This window comes from Anser cygnoides, chromosome 22 (genome assembly GCF_040182565.1).
Source record: "Anser cygnoides isolate HZ-2024a breed goose chromosome 22, Taihu_goose_T2T_genome, whole genome shotgun sequence".
NCBI classification, from domain to species: Eukaryota; Metazoa; Chordata; class Aves; order Anseriformes; family Anatidae; genus Anser; species Anser cygnoides.
Window position 1 is genome coordinate 6,074,714 of NC_089894.1, and position 18,443 is coordinate 6,093,156.

General features: G+C 65.8%; 2 protein-coding genes across 2 annotated transcripts; one reads left to right on the plus strand and one right to left on the minus strand.

Moving 5' to 3' along the window:
* Window positions 1–123: 123 nt before the first annotated feature.
* On the minus strand, window positions 124–6,827 carry SGCA (sarcoglycan alpha). The gene is made up of 10 exons (XM_066981811.1): window positions 6,673–6,827; window positions 6,103–6,240; window positions 5,538–5,680; window positions 5,342–5,414; window positions 5,055–5,253; window positions 4,764–4,926; window positions 4,477–4,682; window positions 4,255–4,281; window positions 3,726–3,911; window positions 124–3,408 (listed from the first exon to the last, which is right to left on the minus strand). Exons 1-10 carry the CDS (start codon window positions 6,815–6,817, stop codon window positions 3,405–3,407), a joined length of 1,284 nt encoding a protein of 427 aa, XP_066837912.1. The 5' UTR covers window positions 6,818–6,827; the 3' UTR covers window positions 124–3,404.
* A 2,099-nt stretch (window positions 6,828–8,926) lies between these two features.
* On the plus strand, window positions 8,927–17,249 carry PPP1R9B (protein phosphatase 1 regulatory subunit 9B). Its single transcript, XM_066981785.1, has 10 exons — window positions 8,927–10,560; window positions 13,172–13,304; window positions 13,426–13,546; window positions 13,701–13,805; window positions 14,111–14,246; window positions 14,378–14,530; window positions 14,638–14,691; window positions 14,936–15,165; window positions 15,584–15,680; window positions 16,903–17,249. The coding sequence occupies exons 1-10, from the start codon at window positions 9,268–9,270 to the stop codon at window positions 16,954–16,956; spliced, it is 2,376 nt and encodes a 791-aa protein (XP_066837886.1). The 5' UTR covers window positions 8,927–9,267; the 3' UTR covers window positions 16,957–17,249.
* Window positions 17,250–18,443: the final 1,194 nt, after the last annotated feature.

Sequence of the window (18,443 nt, forward strand, 5' to 3'; positions counted from 1 at the left end):
CGACAGCGCCGAGCCCGCGATGCTCACACCCCGCGGGGCCGCCCGTGCCGAGCCCCGGAGCCGGGGAGCACCCGAACGCAAACTTGGGCCGACCTTTCTCCACTGGGCTCTTTGCTACTTGCATTTCATTTTTTTCTCCTTTTTTTTTTTTTTTTTTTTTTCTGAAAGGAAGATGTTTAACTCTTGGTTATAATCTGCTTCTTGTCATTGTTGGTTTTTTCCCTCTCTCTTCCCCCCCTCCTTGTTTTTTTCTTTTTTTTTTCCTTTTTTTTTTTTTTTTTTTTTTGTTCAGGCAGCAAAAATAACACAACCCCGAGCAACCCACGGGGACCTGGGAGCCCGGAGCCGCCACCACCCCGCTTTTTGCAGCCGAGCCCCGGTTCCGCAGGGGGGAGCTCCCCGAGTCCACCCCGACAGCCAAAGCCCTGGAGCGGAGCAAACCGGACCCATCAGTGCATATTCTCCTTTTCTGGAAGGCTACCTCACAGCTGTGGTTTTGGTTAATATTTTTAAAATTTTTTTTTCAAGTAGTTTTAGTAATTTTTTTATTTTTTTTCAGCCGTGCCGGGACTTTCCTGCCAGGTTCAGAGCAAAGGTGCTAAGTTTTGTCTATTTTTTTTTTCCCTCTCCATTTTTGCTGTTCTCTTTTTTTTTTTTTTTCCCTCCGTTCAAGGTCCCCTTGGAGTTCTGGGGTTTCCCCCCCCCGGGACTTTTGTCCTGATTATCGCTCTTTTATTTCGGTCCCATTTCAGAGGCTCAAGTGGCACAAAGCCACCGAGCCAGGGACTGCGTGGTGCTACAGACATGGGGCTGCCCGAACGGATGCAAGTCTTGCGTTGATTTTTGAATTTCCCTCTATTTTTATTTTTTAATTCCCCCTCATCCTTTTGCTGCCCGGGTCGACTTGTGAATTTTCTAAAGGTGCTATTTAACCCCACACCCCCACGCATCCTGACAGCGAGGCACGGAGGCAAATGCAAGGTCGAGCCAAAAAGCCTTGGAAGGGAAAGGAAAGCACGGGGAAAGCAGCCCTGGCTCCCGGGCTTCGCAGGTGGACTCCATCTCTGCTCTCATCTTCCAGCAGCTCTTTCTCCATCCATCCATCCATCCACACATCCATCCATCCATCCATCCATCATCATCTCCCCCCGCTTCTCTGCCCCCCGCACCCCCCAAGCCTCTCTCCTCCTCTCTTGCCGCACGGAGGGGCCGAACCCACCCCGACTGCCGGCCCATCTCCCGGCGAGGCGGATGCTCCAGGAGTCTGTACCTAGTTTGTATATGTATAATAATTTGAGATGTTTTTAATTATTTTGACTGCTGAAATAAAGCATGTGAAATGATCCGACAAACCTGTGCTGCTCGCGCCCTCGTCTCTCCCGCGCCGCCGGGGATGCTCGGTGATGGGGTTTGGGGACGGGGTTGGGGACGGGAGCCCCTCGCCGTGTCCTCGCCGCTCTCCTCCTGCCACGCTTCTGCGCTCCCGTCCTCATCGCCCGCCCCTGAGCAGCCCCCGCCGCCCCCCCCACTCTTCCTCCTCCTCCTCCCTGCTCAGCCCAACAGGCTGGGAGAGGGGTGGGGGGACAGTGGGAGCCACCCCCAGAGAGCAGGGGGCTGGGATGGGTTTGGGGTGCACCCGTGGCCAAGGGGGCTTTGTGCTGTGCCCCCTCCTTCAGGATGGGAGGAAGGGAGGGGCGAGGGGGAGCGCAGAGAAAGCTGGGGGGCTGCTGGCACAAGGTGGGGTCCCACAGCTCAAGGTGCCCCCACCCCACACACCCAGGAGTGCTCAGCAGAGCTGGGGGGGGTGGGGGGGGGGGCACAAGGACACAAAGATGCTGTGAGCAGGGATGGGAAATGGGTGCGGGGGCTCTGTGCTCGCTGTGGGGTGCAGGCACACCATGGGGTGCAGGAAACGTGCTGTGGGGTGCAGGCAATGTGCCATGGGGTGCGAGCACACTGTGGGGTGCAGGCAACATGCCATAGGGTGCGGGCACACCATGGGGTGCAGAAAATGTGCCATGGGGTGCAAGCAACATGCTGTGGGTTGAGAGCACACTGTAGGGTGCAGGTAATGTGCCATGGGGTGCAGGAAACGTACTGTAGGGTGCAGGAAACGCACCATGGGATGTGAGCACACTGTAGGGCGCAGGCAACGTGCCGTGGGGTGCAGGAAACGTGCCATGGGGTGCAGGCAAGAGGTGCCCCCATTTGCAACAGGAGCTGGGTGCACGCTCCAGCTTGCAACAGGAGCCGGCCACCCACGAGCTGTGCATGCACGGGGTGCCATGCGCCTCTGGAGGAAGAACTGGGGGGGGGACGGGACACCCCCAGTCCGGGTGCAAGTGAGAGCAGCACGCGCCGCAGCCTGAACACCGCCTTCCTCCCTGCCTGCCCCAGCCCATCAATGGCTCCTCTTGTTCCGCCGTGGGGCCCCCGTGTTTTCCTAACCCCCACCCTGGCGCCTGCCCCGGCTGCCGTGAATGAGGCTCTGTCTTCGGGCAGGGCTGCGGGGCCGGGGCACCCATCAGGGGGGTGGGCAGGGGGGGGGGTTAAACCGGCTGGCGGGTGCTGAGCAGGATGCGTGCCGAGCAGGATGCCTGGGGGAGAGCGGTGGAAGAAGCGAGCAGAGAGAGCGGCGAGGGCTCTGGGGTGCTGCAGGTGAGCCGGGGGATGTCGGGGTCCTACGACAAGGCCACGGGGCTGCAGCCACCCAGTGGGGTCCCTGTGCCCCCATACTGGCTTTCTGTGAGCCCCCCACCCTGCTTGTGGGGTCACTGTGCGCCCTGGGGTGCAAGGCTTTGGGAGGGGGGAGCATGGATGGAGGAGGGTGGGGGGTGGGTGCCCCCTGTGAGCAGATGGGGCAAAGCAGCTGAGGAGGGGGCAGAAGGGAGCAAGGACCCCCAACCCCATGGTCAGCGACCAGGACCCCAGCCCCACAGCACCCAGTGTGTCCCCCCTCCAGCCCCGGGGGGCAGCCAGCACAGAGAACCAGTAAACCTAGTGCAGCAGCACCACTGGGATCTGCTCTGGCTGGGACAGGGCAAAAAGGTCATGACAAAATAGCTCTTTCAGCTAAAACCTCATTAAAATAGCTTTAAAATAGCAATTCTAGATAAAAAGTGGGGGGAGATGACAGTGGGAACAAACCAGGGGGCACCCTCACTATCTTTGGGGCCACCCCCAGCCCTGCAGAGCAGCTGTGCAGCGATGCACAGGGCTGCACCCCACAAATCCCACTGCCCACCCCCCAGGCCAGCCAGGTTTGGCTGCTCACATGGGGAAATAAAGCAGAGAAATCACATCTCATTGCTAAGGAACCACTTTACCAGGTAAATGCCCCCCCACAGCAGAACAGAGCTCAGAGCAAGCTCGTCCCGTGGAGGTGACAGCAACACAGCCACCAGTTACCTGGAAATGGGGAGAAAAGGGGTCATTCCTCCCTAAAAAAAGGAAGGGTGCTGGTCCCATGGCCTCTATTTAAGGGTTTTGGCCACTCCCTGAGCCAGCTGTGGCAGATTAGGTTGGATGGGATGCGGGTAGGACCTGCTCTGCCCCCCCAGCACACCTGGAAGGTGATCACCACCCCAAATAATTGCAGATCCCCCCCCAGAATACTCCATGCATAGCCAGGTGATCCCATGCAAAGTCACCCCAAAGCCCTGCACCACCCCTAAAGTGCCACCCCTAAAGCGCCACCCCGGTGCCACCCCGGTGCCCCCGCTCACCGCTGCTGCGGGATGAGGGGGGTGCGCGCCCCGTCCCCGCGCCCCGGCATGGGGTTGATGCGCTGCCCCGTGCGGACGTTGAACATGGGCAAGGTGGAGAGCGGCCGCGGGACGTCCCGGCTGCTGGCCATGCTCCTCAGCTCCTCCGTGTCGCCGTGGATGGTGCTGTGGTGCACCAGCTGGATGCTGGGGGGGGGAGGGGAAGGGGAGTGGGGTGCAGAGACGCCCGCGCCCCTTTGGGGAATGGGGTTTTGGAGGGGGGAGGTTCTCCTCGCCCGGTGTGAGCCCGGGGGAGGATGGTGAAGTAAAGCGGCTCCTGGTGCTCCAGCCTTTGTCTGTGTGGGGTTATTGGGGGCGGGGGGGGGGAGGAGTGGGGGCTCCTTTGGGGTGGGGGGACCTTGAGGATCCAGCACCCCCATCAGCTGGCAGCGGCTGCTGCTCCCCGTCACCTCCCCGTCCCTGTCCCCCCACCCTGGTCACAACCTGAGCCCCCCCCGAGCGAACCCACAGCTGGGGCACAGGGACTTACTCAGATGTCTCCAAGTCCCGTTTTTGCCTACAAAATGGAGCAGAAATGGGAAAAAAAGCAGATGGTGAGAAGTGTTGCCACCACCCCCAGGTTGTCCCCAGGCCACGAGAGCTGGGGAAGGGGACACCAAACCGGGGTGCCCATGCCCCGTCTGGGGGGGGACCCCCGTGCTCTCCCCTTGGGTTAGGGGTCTTGGGCTGTGCCCCCCCCTGCCCGACTCACACTCCCTCCCTGCGGCAGCACATGAGGTGGCCCAGGAGCAGGCAGAGCAGCGCGGCCACCGCCAGCGGCACCAGCAGCGTCAGCAGGAAGCCGGGCAGGAGGTCCTGGGCGGGCGACTCGGTGGGGGGCTGGAAATCACCCCCGTCCTCCAGCACCCCGGGACCCCACACCGGCCCCGGCGTCGTGGGGGTGGGCAGGACCTCCAGCTGGAATTTAGGGGGGGTGGTTAAGGGGCAGAGGTGGGGGGCGTTGCTGGGGTGGTGGGGACACAGGCGTGGGGGTCTCACCAGGGTGAGGTTGCACCAGCGGATGGCGAAGTGGGGCGCGAAGGTGTCGTAGCAGGAGGCGAGGGGCTGCTGGCCCAGGCGGCAGAGGAAGCGGCTCTGCGGCGAGGCGGCGGCGGCCAGGCACGGCGAGAAGGTGGTGTGGGAGCCCACCTTCACGTACACCCTGCGATTTTTGGGGGGGGGGCTGCCTGGAGGGGACCTCCAAAACCCCTGCATGGTTGCTTGGGGGGAGTAGGGGAGAGCTTCCCAAGTGCAACCCCAGGCCAGGCAGCCGGGTGATGGCCCCCATACCCCTCCTTGCGTCCCTCGATGGGCAGGGGCACGCGGCCACCGCGGTCCAGGGCGGAGGTGACGTTGATGATGCTGAGGTCGCTCTGCTCCCAGACGCCAGCCGCTGCCTGCCCAAAAAGCTCCCGCGCAGGGGCTGGCAGCAGCTCCTCCACGTTCCTGTTCCCCACCAGGAACTCGCCCTGGTACGGCGGCTCCCCCCCTGTGGGACACACACGAGACACCCGTGGGGACCACCCCGTGCGGGGCCTCAGGGGCAGTGCGTTTTGGGGGGGGCGCACAGCTCTCACCTGGAGCGGGGACGACGGCGAGGACGAGCCGCTGTGCCACCGTCTCGTAGGTGAGCCGGTTGTACGCCAGCACCTGCAGGAGGAGGAGATGTCCCGGCCTCGAGGATGCCAATTCCAGCCCCGTGGCGCACAACCCAGCACCCCATGCCGCCCCCTTGCACGGGGCCGTGCACTTTGCACAAGGACGGGCACTTACCTCGATGACGTGCGTGCCCACCTCGGCGGCCGTGGGGCAGCCGTAGAGGAAGCCGGGCTGGTGGGCGCCGCGCTGGGCAAAGCGCAGCCACCGCGGCAGGTCGGGGTGGTCCAGGAGGTGGGCATGGAAGGTGATGGGGGCGGCTGCCGGGCGCCAGGACACACGGACAGGGGGACATGGAACACACACGTGTCATCAGGTGGGACCCCTGCCCCGCAAGCCCTTCCCAACAGAGTGCTGCCCATGAGGAAACTGGGTCCAAGGAGCGTCCTGATCCCCTTCTGGGGCTGAACGACCCCAGATGGAGGTGCCCGCCCCCCCCCCAACCCAGCGGTGCTTGAGGGCAAGAGGTCCCTGAATAGATGTGGGGGAATGGATGGACAGATGGACGGATGGATGCTAGGAGGGAGGGAGATTGGGGTCACGGCTGTCGGGGGCAGGAGTAAGCCACTGCCCCCCATTAGCTGGGTTTTCACACAGATAGGGGACAGTCCTACCCCCCCCCCCCCCCAGCCCAGCCCCCACAGGACCCCCTTGTCCCCACTCCCTTCGGCCTGACCCTCACCATCATCATCATCCTCGGCCTCGTCGAGGAAGGCCTCCTGGAACAGCTCCCGCTCCAGCTCGTGGACGAAGATGGCTCCGGTCTCGAGGGAGACGTGGTGGTCGGGGAGGGTGGCCCAGGTGCCCCCCAGGACCAGGGCTGTGGCCAGGCACAGGGCTGGAGCCAGGGCGGGGGATGTGGCTCCTCCCTGCCTCAGTTTCCCCATTGCCCAGCGCCCCCATGGCACCCACGGTCCCCCCCAGGACACACGTCCCTGTGGTGCCAGGCACTCCGGGGACAGCGGGGCCTGCTGTTTCTGGGAGGTGTTGGGGACAGGGAAGGGGACAGGAATGGGGACAGGGACAGCACTTTCCTCTTGCCCTATACCCCCACACACAGAGAGCCCCCCCCTCGGTCCCCAGCCCGCCTGGCACCGGGGACAGGAAGGATTTATTTAGCTCTGCCCCCCCATCCCCTCTCATTCCCTCCCCATTCCCTGCCCCATTCTGGGGGTCCCCCCCATGCCCTCCTTGCTGGGGGCCCCCCCAGCCCGGCCATGTCCCCACGGTGGGTGACGGGGCCGCCACTCGCCTGCCAGCACCCAGACCCGCAGCAGCTCGGGCGCCTCCATCTTCGCCGGGAGCGGGGCCAGTGCCTGAGTGACAGCGGCAGCGGGGCTGGCCTGCCCGGGGGGGCCCAGCTGGGGGGCACGGGGACACGGCGGGGACCCTGCCATGGCCACCTCCTGCCAGCCTGGCCTCGTGCCACCGAGCCCCTTTTGCCCCTAGGGAGCAGCGGGGACACCAAGGGGTCCCCAGGGTGGGTGGTGGGACCCCGCTGCGCCCTCTGCTCTGGGTGGGTTCGACCTGGTGCCACCGCTCGTGGGTGTTGGGATGGCAGCTGGGGCACGATGGGACATGATGGGGCACAACGGGACATGATGGGACACAACGGGACATGATGGGGCACAACAGGACACAGTGGGGTACAGGGGGACACGATGGGGCACAGCAGGACACGACGGGGCATGACGGTGCACGGCAGGACACAGCAGGGCACCGGAGGGGACAATGGGGCACGATGGGGCTCAGTGGGACATAAAGGGGTACGGCGGGGCATAGCAGGGCACAAGAGGGCACGGTGGGGCACAGGAGGACACAATGGGACACAACTGGTCATGGCTGGGCACAACAGGGCACGACGGGCACGAAGGGACACAACAGGGCATGATGAGAAACAGCAGGACACAATGGGACACAATAGGACACGATGGGACACGATGGGACACAATGGGACATAACAGGACATGAAGGGACACGACAGGACACGATGGGACACCACGGGACATGATGTGACATGACAGCACACGACGGGACATGACGGTGCACAACTGGGCACGACAGCACGGTGTGGCACATAGGGGTGTGGGGACATTTGGGGACAGCTGACCCCCCCGCCAGCGTGGCACGTGGCCGGCCAGCACCGGCACCCCGCACACACATGTCCGTGGGGTGCACGCATGTGCACGCGCGTGTGCGTGCACAAGTGGGGCGCAGAACCAAGGCCCCCCCCCAGCCCTTGGCAGGACGCAGCGGGGGGGGTGGGGGGTGCTGGGAGACCTCAGGGCTGGTGGGGGGGGGGAAGGAGCTGGGGGGGGGGACAGGCTTTGCAGCGGAAGGGGAAGGGGGGGGCCGTGGGGGCCGTCGCGCCGCACCGCGTCACGCCACGTCACGTCTCGTCACGCACAAAGGGCCGGCGCGCTGCGTCGGGCGGCAGCGCAGCAGCTGCAGGGTCCTGGCGCCCCCACCTTCACCGGCGTGGGGCCCCCCCCACGGGCCTGTCATTGGGGGGAGGACACAAGTAGGGGTGTCCCTACCCTGTCCCCCCCCCTCCCAGTCCACATTAGGGTGTGGCTCTTTTGGGGCGCTCGTCCCACAGGCACCCCAAAATGATGCCATGCTGTGCGCCCTGGTCCCCCTGGTGCCCATACTTCTGGGAAGAGAGGAGACCCCAAATAACCACCCCCCCCAGAATATTCCTCCTCCTGCCCCCCCCCCCCCCAGTGGAGGTGTGGGGCAGATGGGCAGCACCCTGGGGAGGGCACGGGTTTGTGGGGGCAGAAATTAAATGGGGTCCCTGTAGGGACACACTGGGACACCCTGGGGAGCTGTGGGTGTGGGGATGTGGGGACCAAAGGGAAGGGAGCAGGGGACGTGTGGACAAAAATGGAGGGGCACAGGGGAGGGAGCAGGGGGACACGGGGACAGCGCCAGGAGGGGTGCAGGAGCAGGATGGGGGGACATGGACATGAAAGTGGGGGGACACGGAGCAAGGAACTGGGGACATGGGAGACGTGGGGGACGTGGGTACAAAACCGGGGGGACATGGGACAGGCTGGGGATAAGGCTACAAAACTGGGGGGATATGGGGACAGGAGGGGGGGATGTGGGGATGGATAAAGGAGATGAGGGGAAAAACGTGGGGAGCACATGGCCAGGACTGAGGGGACACAGGGACCATCCTGGGGGCCATGGGGATGGAACTGGGGGGGCAGAGGGGCAGAAACAGCGTGGCCACGGGGTCGGGGCTGAGGGTCCCCAGGGATGAAATCAGGGGGCCCTGGGGACACATGTGGGGTGGGGACAGACCCGAGGGGGGCCGTGGGGACAGAGCTGGGGTGGGGGAACATTGCACAAGGCCGGGGGGGGGGGGGACAATGATGGGGGGACACGGACACGACACATCCCCAGCCACGCGGAGGGGACGCGTGGGGACAGCTGGGGGCTGCAGGGGACCATGGCGGTGCCGCCAGGCCCGGTGCTACCGGTGGGCACGGGGGGGGGATCGGGGTGACGGCGGCGGCGAGGCTGAAGCACGGCGGTGAGGAAGAGGAAGAGCAAGAGTGCGTCGCTAAGACCCAGAGGGCTCTGCGGGCAGCGGGGCGGGCGGATCGCAGGCAGCAGCGGCTCCATCACCAGCGCAGCAGCGGAGAAAAAGGGGAAGAGGAGGAGAAGGGAGGAAGGAAGGAGGGCCGGGGCGGAGGGGGGGGGCGCGCTGGGCCCCCCCAGGCTGGCGATGGCCTGACCGGGTCCCCGGTGGCCCTCCGGCAGCGGCCCCCTCCCCGCGCCCCAGCAGCCGGCGGGCGATGCGGCGCGGCGGTGGCGGCGGCGGCGACGACGGGGCAGGATGCTGAGGACGGAGGCAGCGAGCGGGGCGGCAGCCCCGGGCGGCAGCGGGGGGGCCCCGGGCGGCGGAGCGGGCAGCGGGGGGCTGAGGAGCGCGTCCCCCCACCGCAACGCCTACGAGGCCACCATCCAGGCCCTGAAACCCACAAAGGATGCCGAGGGCGAGGACGGCAAGAAAGCCCGTGGCAAGAAGTATGGCTCCAACGTCCACCGCATCAAGAACATGTTCCTGCAGATGGGGACGGCGCCGGGCCCCGAGGGCACCTGCGACTTGGCCAAGGGCAAGGAGAAGCCCGTCCGCCTCTCCTTGCCCCGGGCCAGCAGCCTGAATGAGAGCGTGGAGCAGGGCAACCTCCTCAAGCTGGGCACCAGCGTCTCAGAGCGGGTGAGCCGCTTCGACTCCAAGCCCGACAAGCCCTTCTCCAAGCTGCAGGAGACCCGCAAGATCTTCGAGCGGAGCCCGCAGGAGAAGGAGGCCACCACCAAGCTCCTGCTGCGCAAGGAGCGGGCCGGCTTCCAGGACCGCAAGCTGGACGTGGTGGTGAAGTTCAACGGCAGCACCGAGTCCTTGGACAAGCTTGACACCGAGGCGGTGTCGCCCACCGTCAGCCAGCTCAGCGCCGTCTTCGAGAAGGCCGACCTCCGCAACAACCTCCACAAGACGCCGGGGCGTGCGGGGCCGCTCAACTCCAAGCTGGTGAGCAAACGGTCCCGCGTCTTCCTGCAGGGAACGGAGGCTGGCAAGGCCGAGAGCCGGACGGGAGATGGCCCCGCTGCCCCAGCACGGCCACGGCCGGCCGAGGAGGAGAAGGCAGCGGGCAAGGCTGGGAGGCCGGCGGAGAAGGATGGGAGCGTCCCGCGGGTGCAGGAGGTCTGCAAGATCAAGCCGGTGGAGGTGGAGGAGAGCGGCGAGTCGGAGGCCGAGGTGGAAGCCGGCGAGCCAGTGCCAGTGCCTGAACCGGCCAAGGGGGCCGAGGGGCCGGCGCCCCCCGAGCCACGCCTGGAAGGGGGCGAGGAGCCCCCCTACGCCGAGGAGGGCATCAAGGGTGAGCGGGCGGACGAGGGCGACCTGTACGACGAGTCCAAGAAGGAGGACTTCTCCGAGGCGGACCTGGTGGACATAAGTGCCTACAGCGGGCTCGGGGAGGACTCGGGGGGCAGCGGGCTGGATGAGGACGAGGAGGCTGATGGGCTCTACGAGCCCGAATCCAGCTGCGTGGAGATCCCTGGGCTGTCCGAGGAAGAGGAGCCCGTCCCCAATCGCAAGATCCAGTTCAGCACGGCCCCCATCCAGGTGAGCCCGGCCGCGGGGTTTTGGGGGTACCCGGGCAGAGCTGGGAGGAGAAACTGGGAGTTTTGGGGTGCCCCCTCCAGCCTCCAACGAGGCTTGAGGACATGGAGGCGGCGATGGGCAACCTCCTGCCCCACTGCTCATGGCCAAGCTTGGGCCACCACCATGCAGCGCTGGGGAGGAGCTGGTGGCCCAGCCTGGAGAAGGGCAGAGGGGCTCTGATGCGCCCTTGCACCCCAAAAGGACCCCTTTGGGGAGCACCCGGTGGCTGGGTGCAGCTGGATGGGAGATGGTCCAGGCACACCGGTGGGGTTGCAGCCCCAGTATGGCCACACAGGGAGGGGATGGGGATGTGGTGTGGGGTGGGTACCCCAGCCGTGGGACCCTGGGGATGGTGGTACATCGTGGGGGAGTGACATCGGAACCTAACGGGGTGGCACATTTGCACCATGTGCCCCAGGAAGGGCCGGGAGCCACTCAGTATTTAGGGTGGGGATGCCCAAAATATCCGGCTGGGCCCTGGGTGCTGCCGGGTGCCCCCCAAGGCCATGCCACCACCCCTCTGCATAGGTCCCCAGGGACCCTCAGTGCCGGGACCCCTCCCGGAGCCAGGGTTCTATGGGGGAGGATGTTTGCCCCCCTCCTTTCCCCCTCCCTCTCGGGCCCAGCGCGGGACCATTTCGGGAAGTGGAGGAAGGGGAAGTGTCTCAGCAGCACGGGCAGGCGGGGGCCAGCCACGAGAGCTGCCCGCCGCCCCCCCCCCCCCCCCCACCCCGGCAGCCTGGGGACGCAGGGACAGCTCTGGGATTTGGGGTCCCCATCTCGTGCCACGGTCTCTGGCCGGTGCTGGCGGTGGTACAGCGGGGAGAAGGGGCCGTGCCGCTATTTCGGGGCTTTCTCTCGTGCTCCTATCCCCTCAGCTGGAGGAACAGAAATTGCTTTGTGCCGAGCGGGGTTATTTTTAGCGGCACGGCCTATATTCTGGCTCTGAGTCAGCGGCGGGTGGGTGGCCCCACCTGGGACGGGGGACAGGGACCATGGTGGCCCGGTGTGGGGATAGGGTCCCGCGGTGGCCGTGCACTGGCTGGACGCACACCAGGGTTTCGGCGCCATGGGGACCGGCCGGCCCAGCTCCAGGAAGGGATTTCCCCCGTGGATGCGCAGTCGAGCTTTTTGGGGTGCTCTGCACCCCCAGATGCTGCATTCAGGCTCCGGTGTTTGCCCCCTGCCCTGTCTCTCCATGAGGTCCCGTGGGCATGGGTGGGCAGGGCACCCATATGTCCTGCACCCTGAGCATCCTGAGTCCCCTGTGACCAGGAGGCACTGGGGACCCTGGCACCAGCACCCACCCTGCACCCAGGGATGGGGGTACCCACTGCCAGCCCCCTCCCCAGGCCATTTGCTGCCCCCATCTGCTTCTCCCTTGGGAATTTCTCTGGGTCCCCTGCGCATCCCAAACACCCCGAGGGCCTCCGCACAGAGCCGGGTAGCACAGCGGGATGCCCATGCCTGGGCCACCCCTGGGGACCACGTGGAGGGGGACAGGGGCAGGTCCCCAGTTTGTCCCCTTCATCCCTGTGTGCCACCCAGGAGGGTCCTGCCCGTCTCAGTGTCACCGGGCTTTGTGCGATGGCCATTGACACTCATCCCTAAATGCCCTTTGTTGCAGGGCTTTAGCGGTGTGGTGTTAGCCCTAATCCACTGCGGCCCCTCCGGGGACATCTGCTGTGCTCAGCACCAGGACTCCCACACCTGGGTGACCCCCCCTGGGGAGCCCCTGGCTGGGGAAGAGGGGAGGGTGAGGGGAGGAGTGGGGGAACGAGTCAGGTCTGCTCCCCTGAATCGTGCAGCTCCGAGCGGCCACTGCTGGTGCACCCCATCTGCCTGTCCGTCCATCATCTGTCCATCCACCCAGTTATCTGCCTGCCTATCCAGCCACCCCTTGGTCCATCTGTCTGTCCGTCAATCCACCTATCTATCTGCCATTTCATCCACCCATCTGTCCGTCCATCTATCTGTCCATACCTCCATCCATCCATCCCTCCATCCATCCATCTGTCCCTCCATCCATCTATCCGTCCATCCTTCTATCTGTCCATCCATCCACACATCCATCTACCCACCCACCCACCAACCCTCTCCTCTCTCCCTCCCTTGGTCCCTCTCTCTGTCCACCAGTCCGTCTGTTCATCTGCCATTTCATCCCTCCCTCCCTCCCTCCCTCCCTCCCTCCCTCCCTCCCTCCCTCCCTCCATCCATTTGTCCATCCTGTCCATCCCTCCATCTGTCCATCCATCCATCCGTCCATCTGTCCGTCCGTCTGTCCGTCCCTCCATCCATTCCTCCCTCCATCCATCCCTCCATCCATCCATCCATCCACCCATCCATCCCACCATCCGTCCGTCCATCCGTCCATCCCTCCCTCCCTCCCCAGGACACAGGGCATGGAGTCACCTCTACTCCCAAGGCCACCCCAAGCCCCCCTCTGTGCTTCCTCAGACTCTTCCTCATCCTGCAGCGCGACGTGGGGCTGGGGGATTTTCCAGTGGCTCGTAGGATCAGTAACCCCCCTCTGCATGCCCCCGCCCCACCGCCCGTCTCCCTCCCACACCAGGTCTTCAGCACTTACTCCAATGAGGACTACGACCGCCGCAATGAAGACGTCGACCCCATGGCCGCATCGGCTGAGTACGAGCTGGAGAAGAGGGTGGAGCGCCTCGACCTCTTCCCCGTGGAGCTGGAGAAAGGTGGGTCCTGGTCTCATCCTGCTCCCCAGCACCTTGGGGATGGATCCGAGGTGACCCCATCGGTGTCGGGCGTTTGTAGCCGCCGCTGCCGCCCCCAGGACACGGCTCTCTGTCTCCGCAGACTCCGAAGGGCTGGGGATCAGCATCATCGGCATGGGCGCGGGGGCCGACATGGGCCTGGAGAAGCTGGGCATCTTCGTCAAGACGGTGACGGAAGGGGGGGCGGCCCACCGGGATGGCAGGTACGGAGTGCCCGGCCCCAAATCCCCCCCCTGGACTCCTGCTGCTGCACCCCCGTGGGCTTTGGGGGGTGATGGAGGGGCCAGTCCGGGAGCTGGGAGACGCTGGGGAGGTGGGCAGGGGGTGGCAGCACAGTGATGGTCCCCTTGTCCCCAGGATCCAGGTGAACGACCTGATCGTGGAGGTGGATGGCACCAGCCTGGTGGGGGTGACGCAGAGCTTCGCCGCCTCCGTGCTCAGGAACACCAAGGGCCGCGTCCGGTAGGGCCCGGGGCTGGGGACACACGGGGGCACGCTGCCCCCACAGCACCCCCTGCCCCAAAATACCCCCTGATCCCTACTGTCCCCATGGCCACAGCCTGCCCTACACCACCTTGCCTCCCCAAATCCCCACCGTGAGCATAATGCACCCCCAAATCCATCACTCCCAGGAGCATCCTAGCAGGGATGCCCCCCACCTGAGCCTCCCCTGGCTGTGCCACCTGGGTGCCCCCCATCTGAGGCCCCCTGCCACCTGAGGCCCACCCCCCCCCAGTCCCCAGCTGAGCCCCCCGCTGTCCCCGCAGGTTCCTCATCGGGCGGGAGAAGCCGGGCGAGCAGAGCGAGGTGGCGCAGCTGATCCAGCAGACGCTGGAGCAGGAGCGGTGGCAGCGGGAGATGATAGAGCAGCGCTACACCCAATACACCGAGGACGACGAGGAGGTGAGGGAGGGGACAGCACCCCCCAGGAGGGGACAAATGCAGGCTCTGCCCAATTCGGTGACTCGGTTTCCCCGAGTGGGAGTCCCGGGGGGGAGCTGCCGTGTGCCAACCTTGCTCCCTGCCCGCCGCAGACGGGGGAATACGCCACGGACGAGGAGGAGGAGATGAGCCCCATGTTCCCCAGCGGCGAGATGGCCATCGAGGTGTTCGAGCTGGCTGAGAACGAGGACACGCTCTCACCGGTGGAGATGGACCCCGAGAAGCTGGTGCACAAGTTCAAGGAGGTAAAGAGGGGCTGGAGGGAGAGGGGGGGTAGCGGGTGCACATGGGGACAGTGCGGGGATGTCCCACCATGTCCCCGCACCCCACGAACGCCTGGCTCCTCTCGCAGCTCCAGATCAAGCACGCCGTCACCGAGGCTGAGATCCAGCAGCTGAAGAGGAAGGTGAGCGGGTCCCTGGTGCGCCCTCCGTCTCCCCAGATCCCCTGCATCTCCTGACCCCTTCCCAGATCCCCACATCTGCCCCCCAACCCACCCAGAGGTTCTGTGCCATGCCATGCTGTGCCGTGTCATGCCGTGCCATACCTGCTCTTTGGCCACACCATGCCGTGCCATCCCGTGCTGTGCTGAGCCATCCTGTGCAGTGCCGTGCCGTGCCGTGCCGTGCCCTGACCCTGTTGTCCCCCAGCTGCAGTGCCTCGAGCAGGAGAAGGCTCGGTGGCGGGCCGAGAAGGCCCAGCTGGAGCAGAGCGTGGAGGAGAACAAGGAGCGCATGGAGAAGCTGGAGGGGTACTGGATGGAGGCGCAGAACCTGTGCCAGGCTGTGGACGAGCACCTCAAGGAGACGCAGGCCCAGTACCAGACCCTGGAGCGCAAGTACAGCAAGGCCAAGAGGCTCATCAAGGAGTACCAGCAAAAGTGAGGGCAGGGCCCTGCGCACGGAGCCTTCCCCCGGGCATGGACACATCCCTGGGGCACCGACCCCTTCCTGGGCACCCCTGGTTCCTGGGCATGGACCATCCCCTGGGCACGGTCTCATTCTCAGGGCACCAACTCGTCCCTTGTCCCTGCAGACAAATGACCCCATCCCCTGGGCACGACCCCATCCCTTGGGCACGGCCCCGTCCCCTGGGCACCAATTCCATCCTGGGCACCCCTTGTTCCCAGGCATGGACCATCCCCATGGAGACCCCTGGGCACCACCACCCCACCGGGCACAGTTTCTCCTCGATGCCCAAACCCCGGGGACCCCCTCACCTGGCCCATCTCCCCCACCGACAGGGGGGCACAGCCCCCATCCCCGGTGCCATGCACCCACACCTTTGTCCCCCCGCAGGGAGATCGAGTTCCTAAAGAAGGAGACGGCGCAGCGGCGGGTGCTGGAGGAGTCGGAGCTGGCCCACAAGGAGGAGATGGAGAAGCTGCAGGAGAAGGTGGGCACCGGGCGCCGGGACGCGGGCTGCCCCTGAGCCCCGGGGCCCCGCGGGCACGGCCGGATCCGGCCATGGCCCCGCCGCCGCCTGGCCCCGCTCCGCCGCCGCTCTCGCCACCGCGTCGCTCCCGGGATGGATCGCAGCAGATCTGCTCTCGCTCCGGCCGCCGGATCCCACACCGGGCGGCAGAGGAGCCGCCTGGGTGCCGGCTCCCTCCGGACTGTGCGCCCCGGTCACTGGATCCCACGCCGGGTGGGATCTGCCCCGGGATCTGCCCCGGGATCTGCCCTGGGATCTGCTCCCGCCGGATTCTGCTCCCACCGCCGCGCCCTGCCCCGGATCGCAGGGGATCTGCTTGGGGTGCTGGTGTGCGCCCAATCCTCCTCCTGGCACTGGATCCCACGCCGAATTGCAGTAGATCTGCCTGGGTTTCGGGTCGCGCTGGATCCTGCCGCAGGGTCCGACAATTCCGTAACGGAGCAAAAGAGATCGTCTTGGGCGCTGGATCCCAGGCTGCTTGTGCGGGATCCCCCAGGGGTTCCCGGTAGATCTGCGCAAGACATTGGGTCGCGCTTGATCCTCAGTTGGGAGCCGGATCCCATGCTGGTCATGCAGGATCCCACCACCGGTCACACTGGATTCCATGCTGGCTTACACTGGATCCCCCCCAGCGGGTCGGGCCAGAGCTGTGCTGGGTCATAGCAGATCCCCCGCGGGGTCACCGGATCCCCCGGGAGCCCGGAGCGCCCGGGAGGCTGCCGTGGGTCACAGCGTGGGGCCGGGACCCGCCAGGCTGGGGGTCACCAGGGCCCCCCCCAGGCACCAAGCAGAGCCCCCCACGTGCCCCCCGCCCCCCTTACACCCCAGTCGCCCCCAGATGTCCCACAGCCACCCCCCCCCCACCTGCCTGCAGCCCCCAGCCCCACACCGTCCCTCCATCACCCTGACCCCCCCCCAGGTCCTCTGTGTCCCCCCCCCACATCCCCATCCTTCCCCTCTGCCCTGTGTCTCCCCCACCTCAACACCCCCACGTCCTGTCCTGTCCCCCCCCGTGCTGTCCCCCCATCCCCGTGTCCCCAACCCCGTCCTCCCCCCTCCCACGTTCTCCCCCCCACACTTTCCCCGTGTCCCCAGCCTCCTGTCCCCGTGTCCCCAGCTCCGTGCCCCCGTCCCCGTGCCCCCCGCCCCCCCGCTGAGACCTCTCCCCTTTGCTGTTTTTCAGATCTCCGAACTGGAGGCCAAGCTGCAGACTTTGAAAAATTCCAACCCGACTTAACCACCCTCAAACCGCAGCGATTATTTTTTTTTTGGGGGGGGGGGGCCGGGGGCTTTGCCCCTCTCCCCCCAGCCCCGTCCCCTCCCTCTCCACCCCTTCCCCACCTGGGGGGGGAGGTGAGACCCTGCCAAGGCCTCCTGGTGCCCCCCCATCTCCCCTTGGGGTACAGACAGTAGGGGGGGGCCGACCAGGGGGATTTTTTTTGGGGGGGGCGGACACCCCACGTTCGTATCTGTTTCCAGTGTGAGTCTCGTGGTAACGTGATGGACAGATGGGGGGGGGCACGGCCCCCCCCCAAGGCCTCCCCCTCCCCAGGCACGCCCTCCTTTCGACGTGACCCCCCCCCCTTGGACACAGAGCTGGCACCCTGGTTGGACATTGGTGTGTGTGTGTGTGTGGGGGGGCAATCAGAAATGCCCCCCCCCAAATGTGAGCCATACTGGAGAGCAAAGAGGGGGCATCTGGAAGCCCCCCCACGCCCCCTGACCCCAGCTCCTCCTCTTGGGACTCAGCTGGAGCGCTGGCGGGGGGGGGGGGGGGCAGCACTTGCCTTTGGGTGCACGGCGCTGTTGGCCCCCCCCACGGACTCAACCCAGCGTTCGGTGCTGGGACCCCTTGGCCCTTCGACATGGGGGGGGGGGGGACACCCCCACTGCCCCCCCCATCACCGCCCCCAGTGCCACCACCGCGGGGACGCTCCCGGCCTTTGCCAAGCTCAGCCTTTGCCAACCTCTGCAGTGGGCACGGCGGGGGGGGGCACAGCTGGGGGTGCCCCCCCAGCACCGCCACCGACCTCCCCCAGCCCGGGGCTTTCGCCTTCCCTGGGCGGGGGGGGGGGGGCAATGCCAGGAGGCGGGGAGCCCCCCCCCCATTTGTAAATACACCCCCCTCCCCCCCCATAAATCACAGTATTTCTCTGGGGCACCCCCCCACCGGCCAACCCCAGCCGGGCCCGCCCCCCCCCCCCGCCCCCCCTTTCTCAGCCCATTTTTTTTTTTTTTGTTTCTATTTGCCCCCCCCTCGAAGTACTGAGTCTCCGACAGTAACTGGATGTGGGGGCAACTGGGAGCCAGAGCTGGTTATACTGGGAGGGGGAGGCGGGGGGCACGAGGGGGTGATGGGGGGGGGGGGGGGGGGTCCGACTGGATTGGAGCCACTTGGGGGGGGGGGGGGGGAGTATTTAAAGGGGGGGGGGCGGGGAGCAGAGCCCCGGGGGGGTGCTGGGGTTATTTAATCTCACACGTATACCTGTGGGTGTATATACTATATATATATGTACGTATGTATGTACTGGTCCTTGTTTTGTAACGCAACGTCCTCGCATCCCACCCCCCGCCGATAAACGCACCTCATTGTCCCCCCCCCCGCGCATCATTGCCCCCCCCGCCAGCTGGGGGCACTGGGGGGACTGGGAGGGGCAGGGGAGGGGGGCACTGGGGGGGTCGGGGGGTATTGTGGGGAGCACTGGGGGCGCTGGGAGGAGGGGG